Raw genomic sequence first — 17,903 nt, forward strand, 5'->3', positions numbered from 1 at the left:
TATTTCATGTACCTACTATTTGTTTTCCTGTTATGTTGGTAGACGAATCTATCCCTTGTGTCAACGACCCACATTCCTCGCCTCCCCTCTTAACTCAACCCTCACCCCTCCCATACTCTGAAACAACGGAATCCATTCTGAGGCGACAGCTGATGAATCACCCGAGAGCTCTCTCGTGTTGTCACCTAAATTCACTATCCATTGCAGCTCACCTAGAAGAACTACAGGCAATTTTCGAAAATAATAAGGTGCATTGTATTGGCATATCAGAAAGCTGGTTACGTGGAGATTTGCCGTCATGTGCTGTAAATCTCGACGGATACTCGCTCTTACGACATGACCGTACTGACAGACGAGGTGGTGGAGTAGCCTTTTACTACAGGAATGATTTCAAATGCAAGATTATCTGCACCTCAGACCCAAGCCTTCCCCTGCGACCTGAGTATATGTTTGTTGAACTCAACTGTAATAAGAAAATATTAATAGGAATTGTATATAAGCCACCTAATATTAGACAAATGGGGGAATTCGAAGCAGCTTTAACTGATCTTATCTCGGTCTATGAAGATGTCGTAGTCATGGGGGATTTTAATACTGACTTGTTAAAACAAACTAGTGAATCGGATAAGTTGTGTCACATATTCCAAGCTCTGAACATGGAAATCCTACCTCTTAACGCTACGAATCACGTCTACTACCCTGACCACTCGACTCACACTTTAACTGACCTTATAATTTCAAATCAACCCCAGAAAGTCATTAAGCACGGACAGATCCCAGCTCCTGGGATTTCAACTCACGATTTATTGTACTTATGTTACTCTATCCGAGGACCGAAGTATAAAGCACGCTACGTTGTTTTAAGAGACATAAAACATATTGAATTAGATGACCTACGTAATGACGCATATAACTTACCGTGGGATGACATACGTAATTTTCATGACATTGACTCAAAAGTCAACAGATTCAACTCATTAGTGCTGAACTTGTATGACAAACATGCTCCGGAGAGGCAGGTAAGATTTACCCGCCCCCCTTCTCCCTGGCTGACGACCGAGATAAGATCTGTTATGGCCAGCCGTGACCGTTGGTACAGACAATTCAGACGAACACGTGACAAAGATGACTTTGAGCAATACAGGATACTTAGAAACAAAGTTAAACAGCTAATTAGAAACAGTAAATGCCACTACTTTCAACAGTTAGCGGGAAATAATAATTTAAACAAAACCTGGAAGAAGTTACAATCTTTGGGCATAGGCAAAGCCGTAGAAGAGCACATTCTAACCATATCTCTAGATACCTTAAATGATTACTTTTCTCAGCCTAAAGTCGGACCAGTTCCATTACCGGCTAATCGCACAAACTTAGCACGCTGTTCCGAGCGCGACCAGTTCTCTTTCCACACCGTTAGCGCAAATGATGTTAAATGTGTGCTGTACTCTATCACTTCCGATGCGACAGGTATGACGGTATCCCTATAAAATTAATTAAAAATATCATCGGGGCTTTACTATCAGTACTGACTCACATATTCAACTACTGCCTGACCAATGGAGTAATCCCTAACGTTTGGAAAGACGCACTAATAAGGCCTATCCCGAAAAACAATACCTTGGATTCTCCATTAGATTACCGCCCTGTGTCCATCCTGCCACCCCTCACAAAAGCACTCGAACGTCTGATTCATACACAAATCACTGTATACCTGACCCAAAATTCCCTCCTCGACCCTTTTCAATCCGGTTTTAAAAAAGGACATAGTACCGCGACAGCATTACTGCGAGTTACGGACGACATCAGACAAGCGATAGACCAACGATATGTGACTGTAGCAACACGACTAGACCTAAGCAGCGCCTCTGACACAGTTAGCCCTGGGTTACTACTGCTGAAACTCCGTAGTCTCAACTTTAATATGACATCTCTTAAATTTTTTAGCTCCTACCTCACTGACCGTCGGCAACGAGTATCAGTAGGAACAATGTACTCAAGATGGCACAACAAATCAATAGGTGTCCCGCAGGGGTCGGTTTTGTGCCCACTTTTATTTGTTGTTAGTGTGAACGACATAGGGGACGCATTGAAATATAGCAAATACCATATCTATGCAGATGATCTTCAGATTTATTATCACTCATATCCACAAGACATAGATATAGCCAATGACAGAGTAAATTTTGACTTACGACGACTGAATGACTATGCGAAAAATAACAGCTTGTTAATAAATCCTAACAAAACTCAGGCTATTATATTTGGTAGCAAAATAAATCTCAACTTGTTAAAAAGTAGACATGTACCCCCAATTATTTTAAATAATATTGTCGTGCCCTATTGCACGTCAGTAAGAAACTTAGGCGTTATAATGACTGAGACACTAAATTGGACTGAACAAGTGACAAATACATGCCGTAAAGTGCAGAAATCCCTTTTTCCTCTCAAACTCTACTCTACTATATTTCCAAAAAAATCTTAAAATACAACTGGTAAAATCCTTAATCTTACCAATTCTACACTACCGTGACACTGTACTTACGGACATATCTCAAGACAGTAACAAGATGCTTGAACGGAGTTTAAACACCTGTATTCGATTCATATTTAAGCTGCGATATGGCTCTCACTTTTCACCTTATAACAGGGAGTTGTCATGGCTTCGTGTTCATGAGCGTCGCAGTCTCCACATGTTGCCTCTTCTGCATGGAGTTCTAAACACAGGTGTACCGAATTATCTCTCCTCAAAATTTAATTACCTCTCCTCCTATCATAACCACGATACACGATCTGGCTCCTGTTTAACAATATCTCTCAGTCACTCCAGGACCTACAACCGCTCCTTTGTAGTCACTGCCGCGAGGCTGTGGAATACCCTACCTGCTACCATTAGGGATTTGCATTCTCGTAGGAGATTTAAGTTGGATTGCCGAAATCACTTTCTGAATACTTCTAGCTGACTTTTCGATGTGTGTAGTGTGAATGAGTATAATTTCATAAAAATTAGAAATATATTTGCTAGTTATAGGTTTTTTCTGTGTTTCCGTCTCTTATTATCACTAGTGTTAGTTTTATATTTATTATCATGTACACTTAGATTATCGTGTTGTACATTCTATAATCGTTTTTTATTACAATCTCCAAATTTTCTATTAGTACCATATTAAAAAGATTTGTTGTACTTAAATATTATATGTACGTTAATTATTTTAAATATTGTGGTTAAGTGTAAGAGAGGGCCTTGAGCCCTAACTTCGCCACGAATAAAGACGAATTACTTACTTACTTACTTACTTACTTACTTACTTATTTGCATGACTGCTGAAGTTACTTTAGCTTTGTACTTTAGTCTGACAGCTTGTGATTTTTACAGGTAAAAATTTCACTCCTCGATTTGCTTATCTGGAAATATTTCTATAACAGTGTTCTTAGTGCTTACAATGATCGGTATTTTATAAAATATAATCCAATACATAACTACAGTGATGGGTTAGAGCTGTTAGAGCTACTAGGCAAGTAAGCAACAATGGATCTTACGAGGCTGGTGAATTCAGAGCTCCCTAAAAACACATTCAGTTGGAGTAGGCCATGATGTGGAAGAAATTGCTGTGGTAAAACATGTGGACCAAAAAGGAATCTCATGAGGATTGCATGTACTGGAAAAGGCAATATAAGTAGGTAGTCTGAAAGAATCCTACTTGTATTAGTTTGATGGTGAGAATGAGTACAGGGGTCAACTAATAGTTTTTGCCTTAAAATGTGTTTTTTAGCCAGCCAGGTTAATTTAGCTTATGGTACAAGTTAAGCCATGCACAAATTCAGTAACATAATGAAAAACTATGAATAATTTACGGAACAGAATAAATATGTAAAAAGTCAAGATAAAACAATTCTGCAAACAAAATGGAATTTGATGGGGTGCTATCAATATTAATAGGGATTATGGAAGAAACAAAGCAGAAATGGCTGAGTCAGCAATGAGGATGCATCTGGATGTGTTAGGAGCTAATGATATTCGGGTAAGGGGAGATAATGAGGAAGAACAGTAGATTATAAAATGTATCTGATGGGTGTTAAAAAGGGAAGGGCAGAGTGTGGGGTAGGACTATTCATCAGGAATACTATTGCATGCAACATAGCTCCTGTTAAGCATATAAATGAGTGAATTATGTAGTAGATTTGGCAGTTGGAGGAATTAGAATGAGAAATGGCTCAATCTTTTCACCATGTGAGGGTGCAGACGAGGATGAAGCATTTTGTGACATCGTAGTCAGGATCAACAGCAGAGAAAGGATAGTGCTAATGGTCGATTTCAATGCGAGAGTTGGAAATAGAATACAAAAATGTGATTGGTAAGTGTGGGGAAGTTATGGAAGCTAGTAGGAATGGGAAGCGTTTGCTGGACTTCTGTGCTAGTATGGGATTAGCAGTTGTGAATACATTCTTCAAGCATAAACTATTCACCGCCACAAGTGGAACGGTAAGGGCACCAGATCTATAATAGACTATTTCTTAACTGACTTCAAATTAAGGAAATCTGTTAGGATGTATGGAATTTCCGGGGATTTTTTGATGATACAGACCACTGCTTTAGGCGTAGAATAGAGAAAGACTGTAGATGAATAAGGGCATAAAATCTCCAAGACGAGGAAATTAGACAGAAGTACATGGATATGATTATGGAAAAGTTCCAAACAATGGACAGTAAGCAGGTTCAGGATATAGAAAGAGAAAGGGTGGCATACAGGGATGCTGTAGTAGAAACAGCAAGGGAACACCTAGGAACAACTGTGTGTAAAGATGGGAAATGATGCTTATTGTTTAAAGGGGCTTAACATCTAGGTCATCGGCCCCTAATGGTACGAAATAAGACGAAATGTAAGGACAATTTAAAAATCCATAATCCTCCACTGACCAGAATTCGAAAACGTGAGGACAAAGAATAAATGGATATGAAGTTAAAACAATCAGTGAATCTAACCCACAATGCCCCACATTCCTAGGAACTAATGTTAAACAATAGTATTACTGACCAGGGGACTGCTTCTAAAGCACAATACTGACTCGATGATACTTGTAATTGGGTCCAAAATCCAGGTCATTGCCCCTCATGGTACTTATCGCTAGGAAAATAGAACCATGCTATGTGTCATGTTGCGGTACTAATCAAAAGTAGCAGACTCGCGGTATTCCACACATTATGGTACTATGCACAGGTAATGAAGTTCACACATGTAACACAGACCTATGGTGTTTCGCACACTGCGGCGCTATTTACAGGCAGCGCAAACCTATGGGGTTCCTCACATAAGTGGACTAAACAAAGAGACCTGCATTATCCCGTGGTGTTCCTCACAGAGTGGGTACTAAGCATATGCAAGGCAGAACCATGGTGTTGCTCATATAGGGGTATGAATCACAGGTACTATAAAATGCATCCTGAGCCACATACTGTCGCTACTAATCACAAACCTATTTTGTACCTAACATAGTGGTACTATGTATAAGTAAAAGTGACCCATAGTGTTCCCTGCATGATGGTGTTAATTACAAGTAGTCTCATGGTTCTAATTTGATCATCCCTTGGTCGCCCCTTTTAGGCACCTCTTATGACAGGCAGGGCATACCGTGGGTGTATTCTTCGTCTGCGTCCCCCAACCTCAGGGGGTTGTGTGCTCGGTCCGCAATCGGTATTTTATTTCCCTCAAGTCCACCAGCAAGCCGGTTAGGACCCCCCTATCCGCCACCTGGGAGTATCACCTGTCCCCCTACTAAGCCAGTGCAGTAGGTTCGTGGAAAGATGGGAGAAAGTGAACATCTTGGTGGAGTGATGAAGTGAGAGCAGCTTGTAAACGTAAAAAGAAGACTTACCAGAAATGGCTCCAAACAAGGGCTGATGCAGACAGGGAATTGCTAGTTGCTTTACGTCGCACCGACACAGATAAGTCTTATGGCGACGACGTGATAGGAAAGGGCTAGGAGTGGGAAGGAAGCGGCTGTAGCCTGAATTAAGGTACAGTCCCAGCATTTGCCTGGTGTAAAAATGGGAAACCACGGAAAACCATCTTCAGGGCTGCCAACAGTGGGGTTTGAACAAACTATCTCTCGGATGCAAGTTCACAGCTACGCGCTCCTAACCACACGGCCAACTCGCCCGGTGACAGGGAATTGTACGTAGATGAAAGAAACAGAGCGAAACAAATACAGTTTTTGAATCCAAAAAGATGTCATGGGAAGATATTGGCAATAACCTGGAAAGGCTAGGTAAAGCATCAGGGAAACCTTTCTGGACATAAATAAAGAATCTTACGAAGGAAGGGAAAAAGGAAATGATCAGTGCTTTGGGTAATTCAGGTGAACTCATAATAAATCCCAGGGAATCACTGGACAGGTGGAGGGAATATTTTGAGAATCTTTTCAACATAAAAGGAAATCTTCATGGGGAGGAGGAAGATAATGATGGTGAAATTACGCTTGAGGAAGTGGAAAGGATGGTAAATGAACTCCATTGTCATAAAACAGCAGACCTGAAATATATATATAAAATAAGAGTTTTGTCTGTACATTGCTCAGAATTTGAAAATAATGGTATTTCTATATCAGTCAAGTCCACAGTAACAAGGAAATGCACTTTTTTCTTTTCCGTAATTTCTGTCTGTCTGTATGTATGTACACGCATCACTAGAAAACGGCTAAAGAGAATTGAATGAAAATCGGTATGCGAAGTCGGGGAACATGTCGTTACAATTTAAGCCATAAATAATTTTATTCACGCTGATAGAAATGGTAGTTTAGTGGAAGGCCTAAAATTTACTTTTCAAATATTTATGTTATTAGTGGTCCTATCTTAATAAACATTGGTAGGCAAAGTTAGGAAATAATTCGCTACGATCTAGGCTATAAATAATTTTATTCACGCTGAATGAAATGGTAGTTTAGGGGAAGGCCTAAAATGTAATTCTTAAATATTTAAGTTATTAGTGGTCCCATCTCATTGAAAACTGGTATACAAAGTCGGATAATGAGTCACTATGATCTAGGCTACAAATCATTTTATTCACCCTAAATGAAATGGTAGTTTAGGGGAAGGCTTAAAATTTAATTCTCAAATATTTATATTATTAGTGGTCATATCGATAAATACTACATAACCAAAGTTATATAGAATTAAATATCCGACCATTTATGTCTTATACATTTTTACCGTACCGGCTCTGATAACACAGATATTCATGAATTTGCATTTTGGTTGCTAAGCCACGAGAAAATGGGTTAACAGGTTTTAATGAAAGTCAGTATATAGAGTCTGGGAATAAGAAATTACAGTCTAAGATATAAACAATTTTATTCACCCTGGATGAAATTGTACCGGTAGTTTATGGGAAGGCGCATAAAATTTTATTTTTAAATACCTATGTATTTGGTCCTATCGAAAAGTACTACATAACAAAAGTTACAGAGAATGCAATTTCCGATCCTTTGTGTCTTATTCAGTTTTACCGTACCGACTATGATAAGAGTGGTATTTCTGAGTTGGAAGAAAACTAAATGTGAAGGCCTACAATATCGAAAGCGCACAACATTGATCAACAATAACATTACATTGACCATTGTTTGTTGTGATGTTATTTGTCTCTTATGCTGCCTCTCGACTCCGACAGATGGGATTACTGCTGTGTACCGAGTATAATAGCCTGACTGAATATTGGCGGGAAATAGCCGGGGAGGTAGAAAACTTTCTTCTTTAGCATGCATTTCTCTGGTTCATACATTTTCTGATACAGCTGGTACGTTACACACTGGTTCTTCATAGTATTCCAGTTATTCGATCCCTATTCTGATGCGCTGTTTTGAATGAGCAGGAGGCAGAAGCTGACTTAGTAGTGGTAGTATGGCCTGGTGTAGAATGACAATTTAGGGCTATTCCAAATTATAGCAGCACAATTCACTAAATGACTCAAAATTCAACCGAGAAAAGAGCCATTTCTTAAGAAAAGCTTCTTCATCTTCACTTTTATTCAATTCTACATTCATTTTATTCCAAATTATCAGTGAAGAGGGGGTTTCTCCTCTGGTTTGGAGGAAACATTTGCTTCCAAGCCAGATAGATTTTTCCGCCGCCTGTATAGTGAAATGATATTTTCCTACTTATCGGGTACTCCTAAGAAACAGATTAGTAAAAGAGCATAGTTTATACCCTGGGAGTCTCCATTATTCGACCCTCTCTCCGCCGAAAAAAGACGAATCACGGCTGTCTGCGGCTTGGTCATTCCAGCTCTGGAACTTTGGACTGTTAGATCGGCAGTGTAGTCCTGTTCTTTAAAAGTGGGAAACGATGTGGTGTTTCATTTCATCGAGTATGTCATATGAAATCACTGCTTTTAATCGCGCCATACCTACTGACGTCATTGTAATGTATATTCATTTCAGTTATGAAAACCACTAAGACAGTCTTTCTGAGGATGTAAAAAGGCAGGTGGAGAGTGAGTGTCTACCATTATAATGAAAACTCTCCAACCCGATTGTGACTGGTGGTATGCAAGTGGGTCTACCATTACAGTGAAAATTCCCTAACTCAATCTTCATATGAGAAAAAATATTCGGCGACTTCCCGGTCGCGTTCCTAGGGTAATGTTAAGAGCTATGCAATTTAATACAATCTTACAACGTGTACACTAGAATTTCGTATGCAATGCAGAATTCTGTAGCGAAGCACGGGTACATCAGCTAGTGGTAAAATATAGTGGGAAGGCAGGGATAAAATGGCTCCATAGATCCATAAGATTAGCTTGGAGTGTTAGTAAGGTACCTCCTGATTTGATAAAAGCAATAAATGCACCTATATGTAAGCAAGGGAAATAAAACTCAGTGAACCGCCACCGTTCAATGCAACACATCCCTACACCATTGCACTTCCTCCTACATATTTTACCGTTGCATGTAAATTACTTGATTTTAGTTCCTCATTACGTTTCTGAACACCAACTGCTTTCCATGGGACCCGAAGACGTTGAACTCTGACTCATCAACAAATAACACATCCTCCCACCAAGCACTGGGTTTGCTTACGTAGGTTTTTGCGAACTCTAGCTGCTTCTTTTTATTCACTGCACTAAATGTATGGTTTCCTCCTAGCTCTTCTCTCAAAGAACTCATTCCTTTGCACAGTTTCGGTAGCCACTTTCTTTCCACACTGCTCTAACACAGCTGCTGCTAGTTTCAAGGCACTAATTTACGGATTTTGTTTCACAATCCGAAGCACAAACCGCTCCTCTCGTTCTGTCAGCCTTCTTGGTCTGCCTGTCTGGAGGACTAAATCAATTCTATCTTCATTTTTGAATTGTCTTATTATATCTCCAACTGTTGTTCTACTTATGTTAAGCATCTGCGATATCTTTGTATGCGATTTACCTCGAGTATGATGGAATATCACGAGCTGGCGTTCTTCAAACGTGGTATCTTTTGCGCCCCATTTGGTACATTTGATAATGAGACAAAGTCTCTCATAGTGCCGGTGGCTGCAAGTAGCACTAGCCATGCGTCTTGGTGGGTGTGCTATTTGCCAACTGATGAAACCAACTTAGCACACTGGGGTGAAATGCTGGCAACCAGGAATGAGTTGGCTGGAAAATTTATAATGTCCAATAACGAACCATTTATATTGGTATTATAAATTTACTCATTCAGGACAAATATTTCGGTTTCCCTATTTGGAATCACTGCAGCAAATGACTTTGGCACGACGTGTCTTGCGGCACCGCACTACTGAACTGAACGTTTTGCTATGCTATCTGCCCTGTAGCTGTCAACGAACACAGCGGCAATGCCGGCCTTTCTGTGTGACCGACTATATTTGAAGTGTTTCATTTCACCCATGTGCACAATGTCCTTACTTTTACAGCATAATGTACATCAATGCTCTGTGATTATGTGATTTGGCATAAGCAACCACATGTAGTTTCATTACTTGGACGCATTTGGTTTTACATTCTGCTCATGGTTGCATTATTGTCATAACTTTTTCGCGGATTTTATCAGTGATCGAATATTTATGGGAGTGGCTGTATGTATGTTTGTACCATCATACCATTAGCTGCTGTCTACCTCACAACATTGTCGAGGTCTATTTTGTACTTACAATCCTGTAACTTATTTACTAGACCCAATCTATGCAGTAAAACATCATCAGCAAAAAGCCTTATCGGCTATTCTAGTTCTTTACTCATATTATTTCTATACATGAAGGTCTAATAATACTGCCCTGTACTCCCCCTCCCCCACTCCTAATCATTACGGCCACTCTTCAAGTGAGGAATGAAATCTGTGACAGAATGATTTAACCACCGTCAGACTATCTTGACAAGATTTACTGAGAAAAAAACGAAACATCGACATTCGTAAAGCAGACCCTACATAGTCAGTAGGCCTAATACTGATCAGTAATACCGATCAGTAATACTGAGTCAGTAATACTGACAGTATGCATCAATATTGTAGCGACCTTACATGATCATTATTACTGTCAATATTTTGGTCACTTGCTTACCATTGCAGTATACTCACTTTATAAATAAAAAGTCAATGACCGTCAATACAGAATGAGATTTATAACATGCAATTGCGGTGTTCTGTCAAAATGGATCATTAAAGACGGGCACGTGTAGCTAGCACTCTGCACGAAACGCAGTGTTAAACGTAAACGATGGGTTAAAGACTGGCTTAGAAAAAGAGAAGAGTATTCTCGTATGAAGCTGTTGAGGGAAATGCAATATATCGAAGCAGAAGATTATCAGAACTATCTCTGAATGAGTGAGGGTAGGCCTACTTTTGAGAAATTACTAGGAATGGTAGAGCCTTTTCTAATGAGGCAAAATACAAACATGCGGGCCTGTTTATCAGTGGCAGAGAGATTAGTGATGACACTGAGGTATCTTGCAACTGGTAGAAATTTTGATGATTTAAAGTTTTCTGCTATAATGACATCAGTTTCCATCAGTACAGCAGTTGTGGAAACCTGTGAAGTACTGTGTTACGTTTATTCTGGCAGCGTTTCATATAGCTCGATAAACTTTTGCAATAGGCCTAATTGGCAGTTCCACAAGCACCTCTACTTGGCCTTGGTGAGAAACGCATTTCTTGTCCATCGTTGGTCCGTTAATACTGACAAAAAAACTTGACGAGCGCAGTCACACGGTCAGTACGACTGTCAACTGTATAACTTACAGAACTGAAGCAGAAATGAGATGACATTTGGTTAGAATTCTATGCTACGGATGCTATGACAACGCGGGGATGGATGGAAGCGAATGACGAATTAAGACATATTATGACTAGATTGGCTGTTCATGGTTTTCACTTTAAGCTTTGCAGAACCAAAACATTCCATGAACCTGAATTCCGATGCATATGTAAACTGTGTGATCGTGAATGTGATGAATACCACATCTTAACATGTCCTAATAGAGGGAAATCATTGATTAAGTTCTGTTCAAAAGAATGAACCTCTCTCTCCAGTTGTTCCACTCATGACTGAGTATCGTGACCCAAGGACTTTGTTGTTTCTTTTATAAGCTGATACCATTCTGTACGTACTTGCGTTTTCCGGACAGTAACTCTCCATGGTAAGCCCATGATCTCTCTTACTTGATCAACCCATCTTTTTGCGACCCGTCCTCGTGTCCTTGTACCAGAAACTTTTCCTTGAACCTATGTGGTGTGGAAATGTTTAATTTAATGTACTTACTTACATGGCCATTTGGCTGAAATAAAATTATTATAAGTATCAATATCCCCACCACTCTACAGTACTGACGCTCGCTGATCAGGAAATGCGGATCTGCTTCATTACTAGCCTTCATTCCATCACTCCAGTCCACACACGATCAGTATTAGTGTCAATATTTTTCGGTACTGACAGTTTTATTGACCGTGCAGTGTCTGCTTAATATGTAACTACGACCCGAAAACTCCCGTCGGGAAAGTCATCTACGTGCTCCGACGGAGAACGAAGTGGCGATGGTTTTACAATAACCAAGGCCGTAGTTAATCGGTTAGAGAAACTTATATTCTCTATATAATTGCGCCTGGGGGGGGGGGGGGTTAGACTATTTGTGGGGAAACGGATTCTCGGGGCTTACCTGGTTTCCAAGGCATTCTTAAATGTGTATTCTATGGCTTTCAAATTTTGCGCTCGTTGGTACCGCGCAAATCTCATGTAATTTGTCACTACTTCCTGATGGTGCTCATTCAACCCGAGATTGGCCTGAAACATTGGAAAGAAATTGTTAAATAACGCGGTACATTCTAACCTTCAATACATTTAGTTCTGATCGTGAAAAAATCTAGATCCGCAAGGCTGTAAAGGCTACAAAGTCCACTTTATCCTTCATGTTTACTAACGGAGAAATATTTAGTCAGCACTGAATTACCTAATGCAACCCTATACGATAACCTAAATAATTCAGAGTTCCAACTTACCATTTCTTGAAATTCCGATTTGTAAGTATATAAGCATAAGTAGTATGCGCTTGCTTCCAGCGTTAAAATCAATTCGTACCCCCACCCAAAAATAAACATTTGCTTCTCGCCCTTCTATTTTCTTCAAACCTTTCCATGCTTTTCGTTGTTTGCGAGAATGCGTGGAGCAAAGATAGCCAACATCACAGTAATTATAAAGGAAAATGGTCGTTAAGTGATGCTTGGATAGGGCTCTAAATAAGTATTAATTTTCTGAGCTGGAAATAATCATCTCAAAATTGTTATTGGAAGTTGCAATGAAATTGTCACGCAGACCTAAACAACTGTCGAAAGAGTTCAATACCCATACGAATATGATGAAATCATCTACTATCGGTTAATGTGTTGTCAGAACTGAACTGATTCCTTCAAGATGTCTTCAGGTTAGTACGAGTAGGTTTTGTCACGTGAAAGGAATTGTTAAATTTGTAGGGGGTGGTGGTCGAATTTCCATGAAAATTATATCTAAAAATTAAGAACTTCCGTCAGACACCCTTACTATTTATTTTCAGGGTTATTTATTCGAATTATGATCAAATAAATTGCTGCCACCTGGAGCGTTTATTGCTAATGAGTCACCCGCGTGGTCGCATATTGTTGGATATTTCTGTTTCTTTTGCTGTACTTTGATCAAATCTTAAGGAAATACATGTAGAGTTACTGCTGTTGTTACTACGTTTGTAGTATCCTGCTTCTAATTGTAACAATGTTCTTTCTGTTTTAGCACCAGCAAGTTACTAGTTTTATTTCTGCTCTTGGCATAATATGGGTATGGTTTAAAGTTAAATACTTCGTTTTGTTTTTCAGGGAAGAAAGGAAAGAAAACCAAGGGGATTACTGTACCTTTGACAGACTTCTTAGCTGATGCACCAGGACCAGCACCTGCTACTAGATATGTTCCCCGAAAGACTGGAAACTGGGCTGATGAAGTGGATAATGATGAAGGTATGTTATACAGAGAATCTTAATAACTCTGTAATTTATCCTGTGACTGAAGTTTAGTTGAGCTCATGGGAGATAATTCTGGTTAAAGTTCTATAGACTCCAGAATTTTCTGGTATGTATGTTTCTATATCAAGATATGTATAGTAGTGAACCTTTTCTTGATACTAAGTTCTGATTCAGCAGTAGGGAGCTCAGGTATCAAGAAAAGGTTTGCGTACTATAGATTGGTTAGTGCTACTTATAGGCCAGTTTTGGAAGAAAATAGGTTAAAGTGGCCTAGAACCTTCTTAAACTTTTACTAGCTCCTTGATATGTAATGGATAAGCAAATTAATTTCATCCACTATGTTTAGTGTATACGTAATCAAAGATTCCTGGGTAAACAAGTCACTTCTTTGTCCTGCTTAGATACTGTTAACACTGTTACAGTCCATCTCAAATGGGAAGCTACTGGTATTTCTGTAGTGGCTAATGAAACAAATACCAACGCACCATTGCCGGTGTGTGTGTCTCCGTTCTCCGCTACAGGCTACCGGTAACGTGGTAAATCAGTAAACTACTTATAAATATCAAATACATGCAGGTTGTTTTAATATGAATTACAAAGTTGCCTGTTATTTTACTCCAGTGGAACAGCTCAAGTTTAGTTAATGCTGTCATTCTTGTCAGTATAGTTCGAATAAGGATCTCTCACACCAGTTGCTACATGTTCCAACTGCAGCACATGCACATCATTGCAACTTGTCAAAGCACGGTTGTCGTTTCATGACAATTCTTACTTGCCCCACTGCCTTCTGTTGATAGTTCTTAGATACTTTACTTGCAGTGCTCATATCGGCTTTCTTAGTAGCAATAAGCGGTTGCGCACTGCAGAATCCCAGAATCATGGTTTTGGTACAGCTTTTCTTTATTGGTCTCTGCACGTCCTTGCTAGTGACAGAAAACCATTGGTCTAACGCATCAGGGGTGTTTGGCAGTATGCTTCTGAAAACGAGTGACCCCTTCCCCGCTGCTCATGTCAGGCATTGACCCACATTGTTTAGGATATTTTTTTCTGTCATAGGTGATAACAAAAGCTTTCCTGAAATTGCATGAAATTCAACCCAATGTCAGTGGTAGTAGCTGCAGGAAACATGGGGGATGATGCGCAATTAAATTATCTGAGGTTATAAAAGTAAAAAAATGTACTACTTTGGTCGAGTTGGTAAGACCCTGGCATTTATTTTACCTTTGTAGAGTGAAATTCATAGTTAACATATGTCTGTGAGTAATATGAGGTAAGATTTCTTGTTATTTACTTTCGATGTTAAGGGCCGGTTCTACCACCACCGGATAAAGTAGCGTGTAACTTGCTCTCCGCGTAAAAGGATATTTTCTTTCGACCACTCCCGGGTAGCGCTATGGGCAGCATAAATCGTAGTTACACGGCACATAATTTATCGGCCACTTCAAGAGCATGATAAAACTTTACCTGCCAGGCAAGCTTTTAGAGCTGAACATTATTAGGGCGAAACTATAGAAGGCGGTACTCAAGGTCGAGTAACACGAGCCACCATCAGATGGCGCACGCCAGTTCACTGTCACACTAGTAGCACTGAGAGGGAGCGTTAAGAGGAGCGACAATGCTGCCAACTGTTGGTTTGATATGGCTATACTTTTTTCTTGCAGTGCGGACAGTATGCGCCGCCGCGATAGAAAAGAGCCTCTCGAAGGGGGTGTGGCAATGGTTGGTAACAAATTCTCGGCCTCATCCTAGGTGTCAGTAATGTCATCCTCTTCGTTACATGAACCAATGACTGTTATAAGCAATGGAGTATGGCATCCAAAACAGTATTTCTGGTTATAAAAGTAAATGTGCTTCTAGGGGCGGGCGGGATGGTCCCTGACAATCGTATTGAACACATCTCTCTCCCACGATAATAATATGGTAAACTTGGAAGGATTTCAAGTAACAGTCTATGTAATAATCCTTGAGTACCGGTTTCTATATTTTTTTACCATTATTAGTTGTATTTCTGGTGACATGCTGCTTAAATTAGTATATTGATAAAAGCATGATACCGTAACAGTGATCAGTATTGTATTGCATGATTTTGAACATTCATGCTTCTCTTGAGTTGCAAGTCACATCAGCCTCTCACATCGACAGTGTCGGGCTCGCATATTATATGTCAAGCTTTCGCAAAGAAACTCTAAGGATATAAAATCAAAACCTATTTGGAAATCATCTCAAATGAGCTTTAATTTTCCATTTTTTATTTTTTATTTTTCAGACATCAGGTGTAAGTTAGTATATGTATCTCAAATTCCCTAATCGTTCTCGTAGCGTAATGGCTAGCACGCTCGCTTCGTAATATGAGGTACGCAGGTTTGAATCTTCATTATGCCAAATATTTTTATTTTCATTATTTGTGTTGTATTCATCTGTATGCCTCTTTTCATTATGTTCTTTGGTTAATATATTTCATTGAAATGTTTAATCACAATATTATGTCAACTAGGAAAGTGCCGTATATATGTGCTACAGTACTCATAGAAAGTGATGTTATGATTAATTCCGATCATTATAGTAGTAAAGCATAATATAGTATATAGGACTGTCGCCCAGGTAGCAGATTTTCTATCAGTTGTTTACCTAGTCTTCTCGTAAATGTTTTTAAAGAAATTAGAAACTACAGGTGGGCCGGTACAAGGTTGCACTTGACAGTTGTAGTTCATGTTGGCACTACTACAAAAAATAATTGTAGAACATCACCCGTCAATCAGAATAACCAATCCACTACTTTTTATGTCAGAGAGGCCTATAGTTATGCATTTTATACATATTAGTTCGTGTAGTGCGTATAACCTTTTATTTACTTACAAAAACATGAGCACATAAAAATATGTAATGTTCAAGCGAGCTGCAAAATAAAGATGAACTATTTTCATTTGGTGGTTGTTGGCAAAATGGCTACTTTGACTTCCGTAGTGAAGTGTTGCCGTTTGTTTGTTGTCCCTAGCACGTGGTCAGGTGTGATTCGCACATTGATTAAAGTAGTGTTTCTTGTGAGATAACTGTGATTTTTTTGTAACTAGTGCAGTGCGATGCCACAGAAATGACAACACGATGACTCGCGAAGTGATAATCCTTTGCACCGAGGAGTGCCTCTTAATAGTCAGGCATGGGAATTAGTGCCGAGAACTTGCGTGTTTTATCGAGAGGGAGTGGGAATTCATACGCTTGCATAATCGTCTCTGTTCCTGCAGATCAAGTCTTGAAACGTACAAGTCAAACATTAGGGCTTTCAAAGCATATTGTTATTCAGAAAGTTGTTTTCCTCCAGGAACTGAAGGAAAAAGGGACTGGGGAACCTAGCATTAGCGGAAACGGGGCTAATAGTGGGGACTTGTTTCGTAGTACTCTAGGAAAGAAACTATTTAAGCCATCTCCTGTAACAGGAATTGATTCTTTCCATGCTCATGCAATACGGAGACACGTGTATGATTATTACAGCAGGAAGGAATACCCTGTCATGGCAAAATTACTAGTCTCCCTTAGAGAGGAAAAGCTTTTCTTCGGTGGTAAGACTTATTCAAATTCGGTACTGCGAGCCTTGGGTTTCAGACATAGAAAACTGCTGAAGGCTAGGAGTATTTTTTTTTTAATAAACTTGTCGGTAAGGATCTCCTCAAGGTAATATGGTTGGATGAGACGTGGGTGAATGCTGGGGAATGCATAGCTAAATCTTGGACGGATGACAGTCCTAAAAGCTCCGGTAATCAACCGACTGGGAAGGGCGCCAGATTAATACTCGTAATAGCGCACGCAGGTTCATCCAATGGTTTTGTGGGAGGAGGTCTTCTAATGTTCCGATCGATAAAAACCGGTGATTATCATGAAGATGTGGACAATGTTCGCTTTCTAGATTAGTTTAAAAACTCCTGCAACAGTTCAAAGGCCCTTCTGTCATTGTTATGGACAATGCACCTTACCACTCCGTAATAATGAATAAGACCCTTACTTCGAGCGCCCGTAAAAGAAATGTTTGTGGAATGGCTGCAGGCAAGAAATATCCCAGTGCATATGGGTATGACTAATTTAGCCTTAAGTGCACTGGTGAAACAAAACAAACCGGTTTCATTGACGTATGTAGTCGATGAGGTAGCGAAAGAACGACACAAGGTTGTTTGGCTGACGCCGTACCACTGTCACTTCAACCCTGTTGAGTTGGTATGGAGTGAAGTGAAACATTACGTACGTACATATAAAAAAATCCTTCACAGTTACTGAAGTGGAAAGACTGTTCGGAGAGGTTATTGCTCTAGTGGCTGCGGCATTCTGGAGGAAGAAATCCATGTCGCAACATTAACTCGGCAATGGCAATAGATGGCATCATCGGTGACCGTCAGCAGTTGATGATCTGCCTGGATGACGACGACAACAACAACGAAGGTGAAATT

The 17,903-nt window shown here is 39.7% G+C and overlaps 2 protein-coding genes across 3 annotated transcripts in view; one reads left to right on the forward strand and one right to left on the reverse strand.

Annotated features, from left to right (window-relative positions):
- The window catches only part of LOC136885730 (leucine zipper transcription factor-like protein 1), a 219,344-nt gene extending 206,727 nt beyond the window's left edge, over nt 1-12,617 (reverse strand). The window contains exons 1-2 of the mRNA XM_067158469.2: nt 12,478-12,617; nt 12,138-12,262 (exon numbers count right to left, since the gene is read on the reverse strand). Coding sequence (XP_067014570.2) covers nt 12,138-12,262; nt 12,478-12,576 — 224 coding nt within the window. The 5' untranslated portion in view covers nt 12,577-12,617. The remainder of the gene's footprint in view (nt 1-12,137; nt 12,263-12,477) is intronic.
- A 144-nt stretch (nt 12,618-12,761) lies between these two features.
- Nucleotides 12,762-17,903, forward strand: part of eIF4B (eukaryotic translation initiation factor 4B) — a 212,811-nt gene continuing 207,669 nt past the window's right edge. For both annotated transcript variants that reach the window (XR_010861597.2, XM_067158454.2), the window contains exons 1-2: nt 12,762-12,899; nt 13,324-13,461. Coding sequence is in view for 1 of the 2 variants with exons in the window: in XM_067158454.2 (XP_067014555.1) it covers nt 12,890-12,899; nt 13,324-13,461 (148 nt within the window). In the remaining variant the exon portion in view is untranslated. The remainder of the gene's footprint in view (nt 12,900-13,323; nt 13,462-17,903) is intronic.

Source organism: Anabrus simplex, chromosome 1, assembly GCF_040414725.1.
Source record: "Anabrus simplex isolate iqAnaSimp1 chromosome 1, ASM4041472v1, whole genome shotgun sequence".
NCBI classification, from domain to species: domain Eukaryota; kingdom Metazoa; phylum Arthropoda; class Insecta; order Orthoptera; family Tettigoniidae; genus Anabrus; species Anabrus simplex.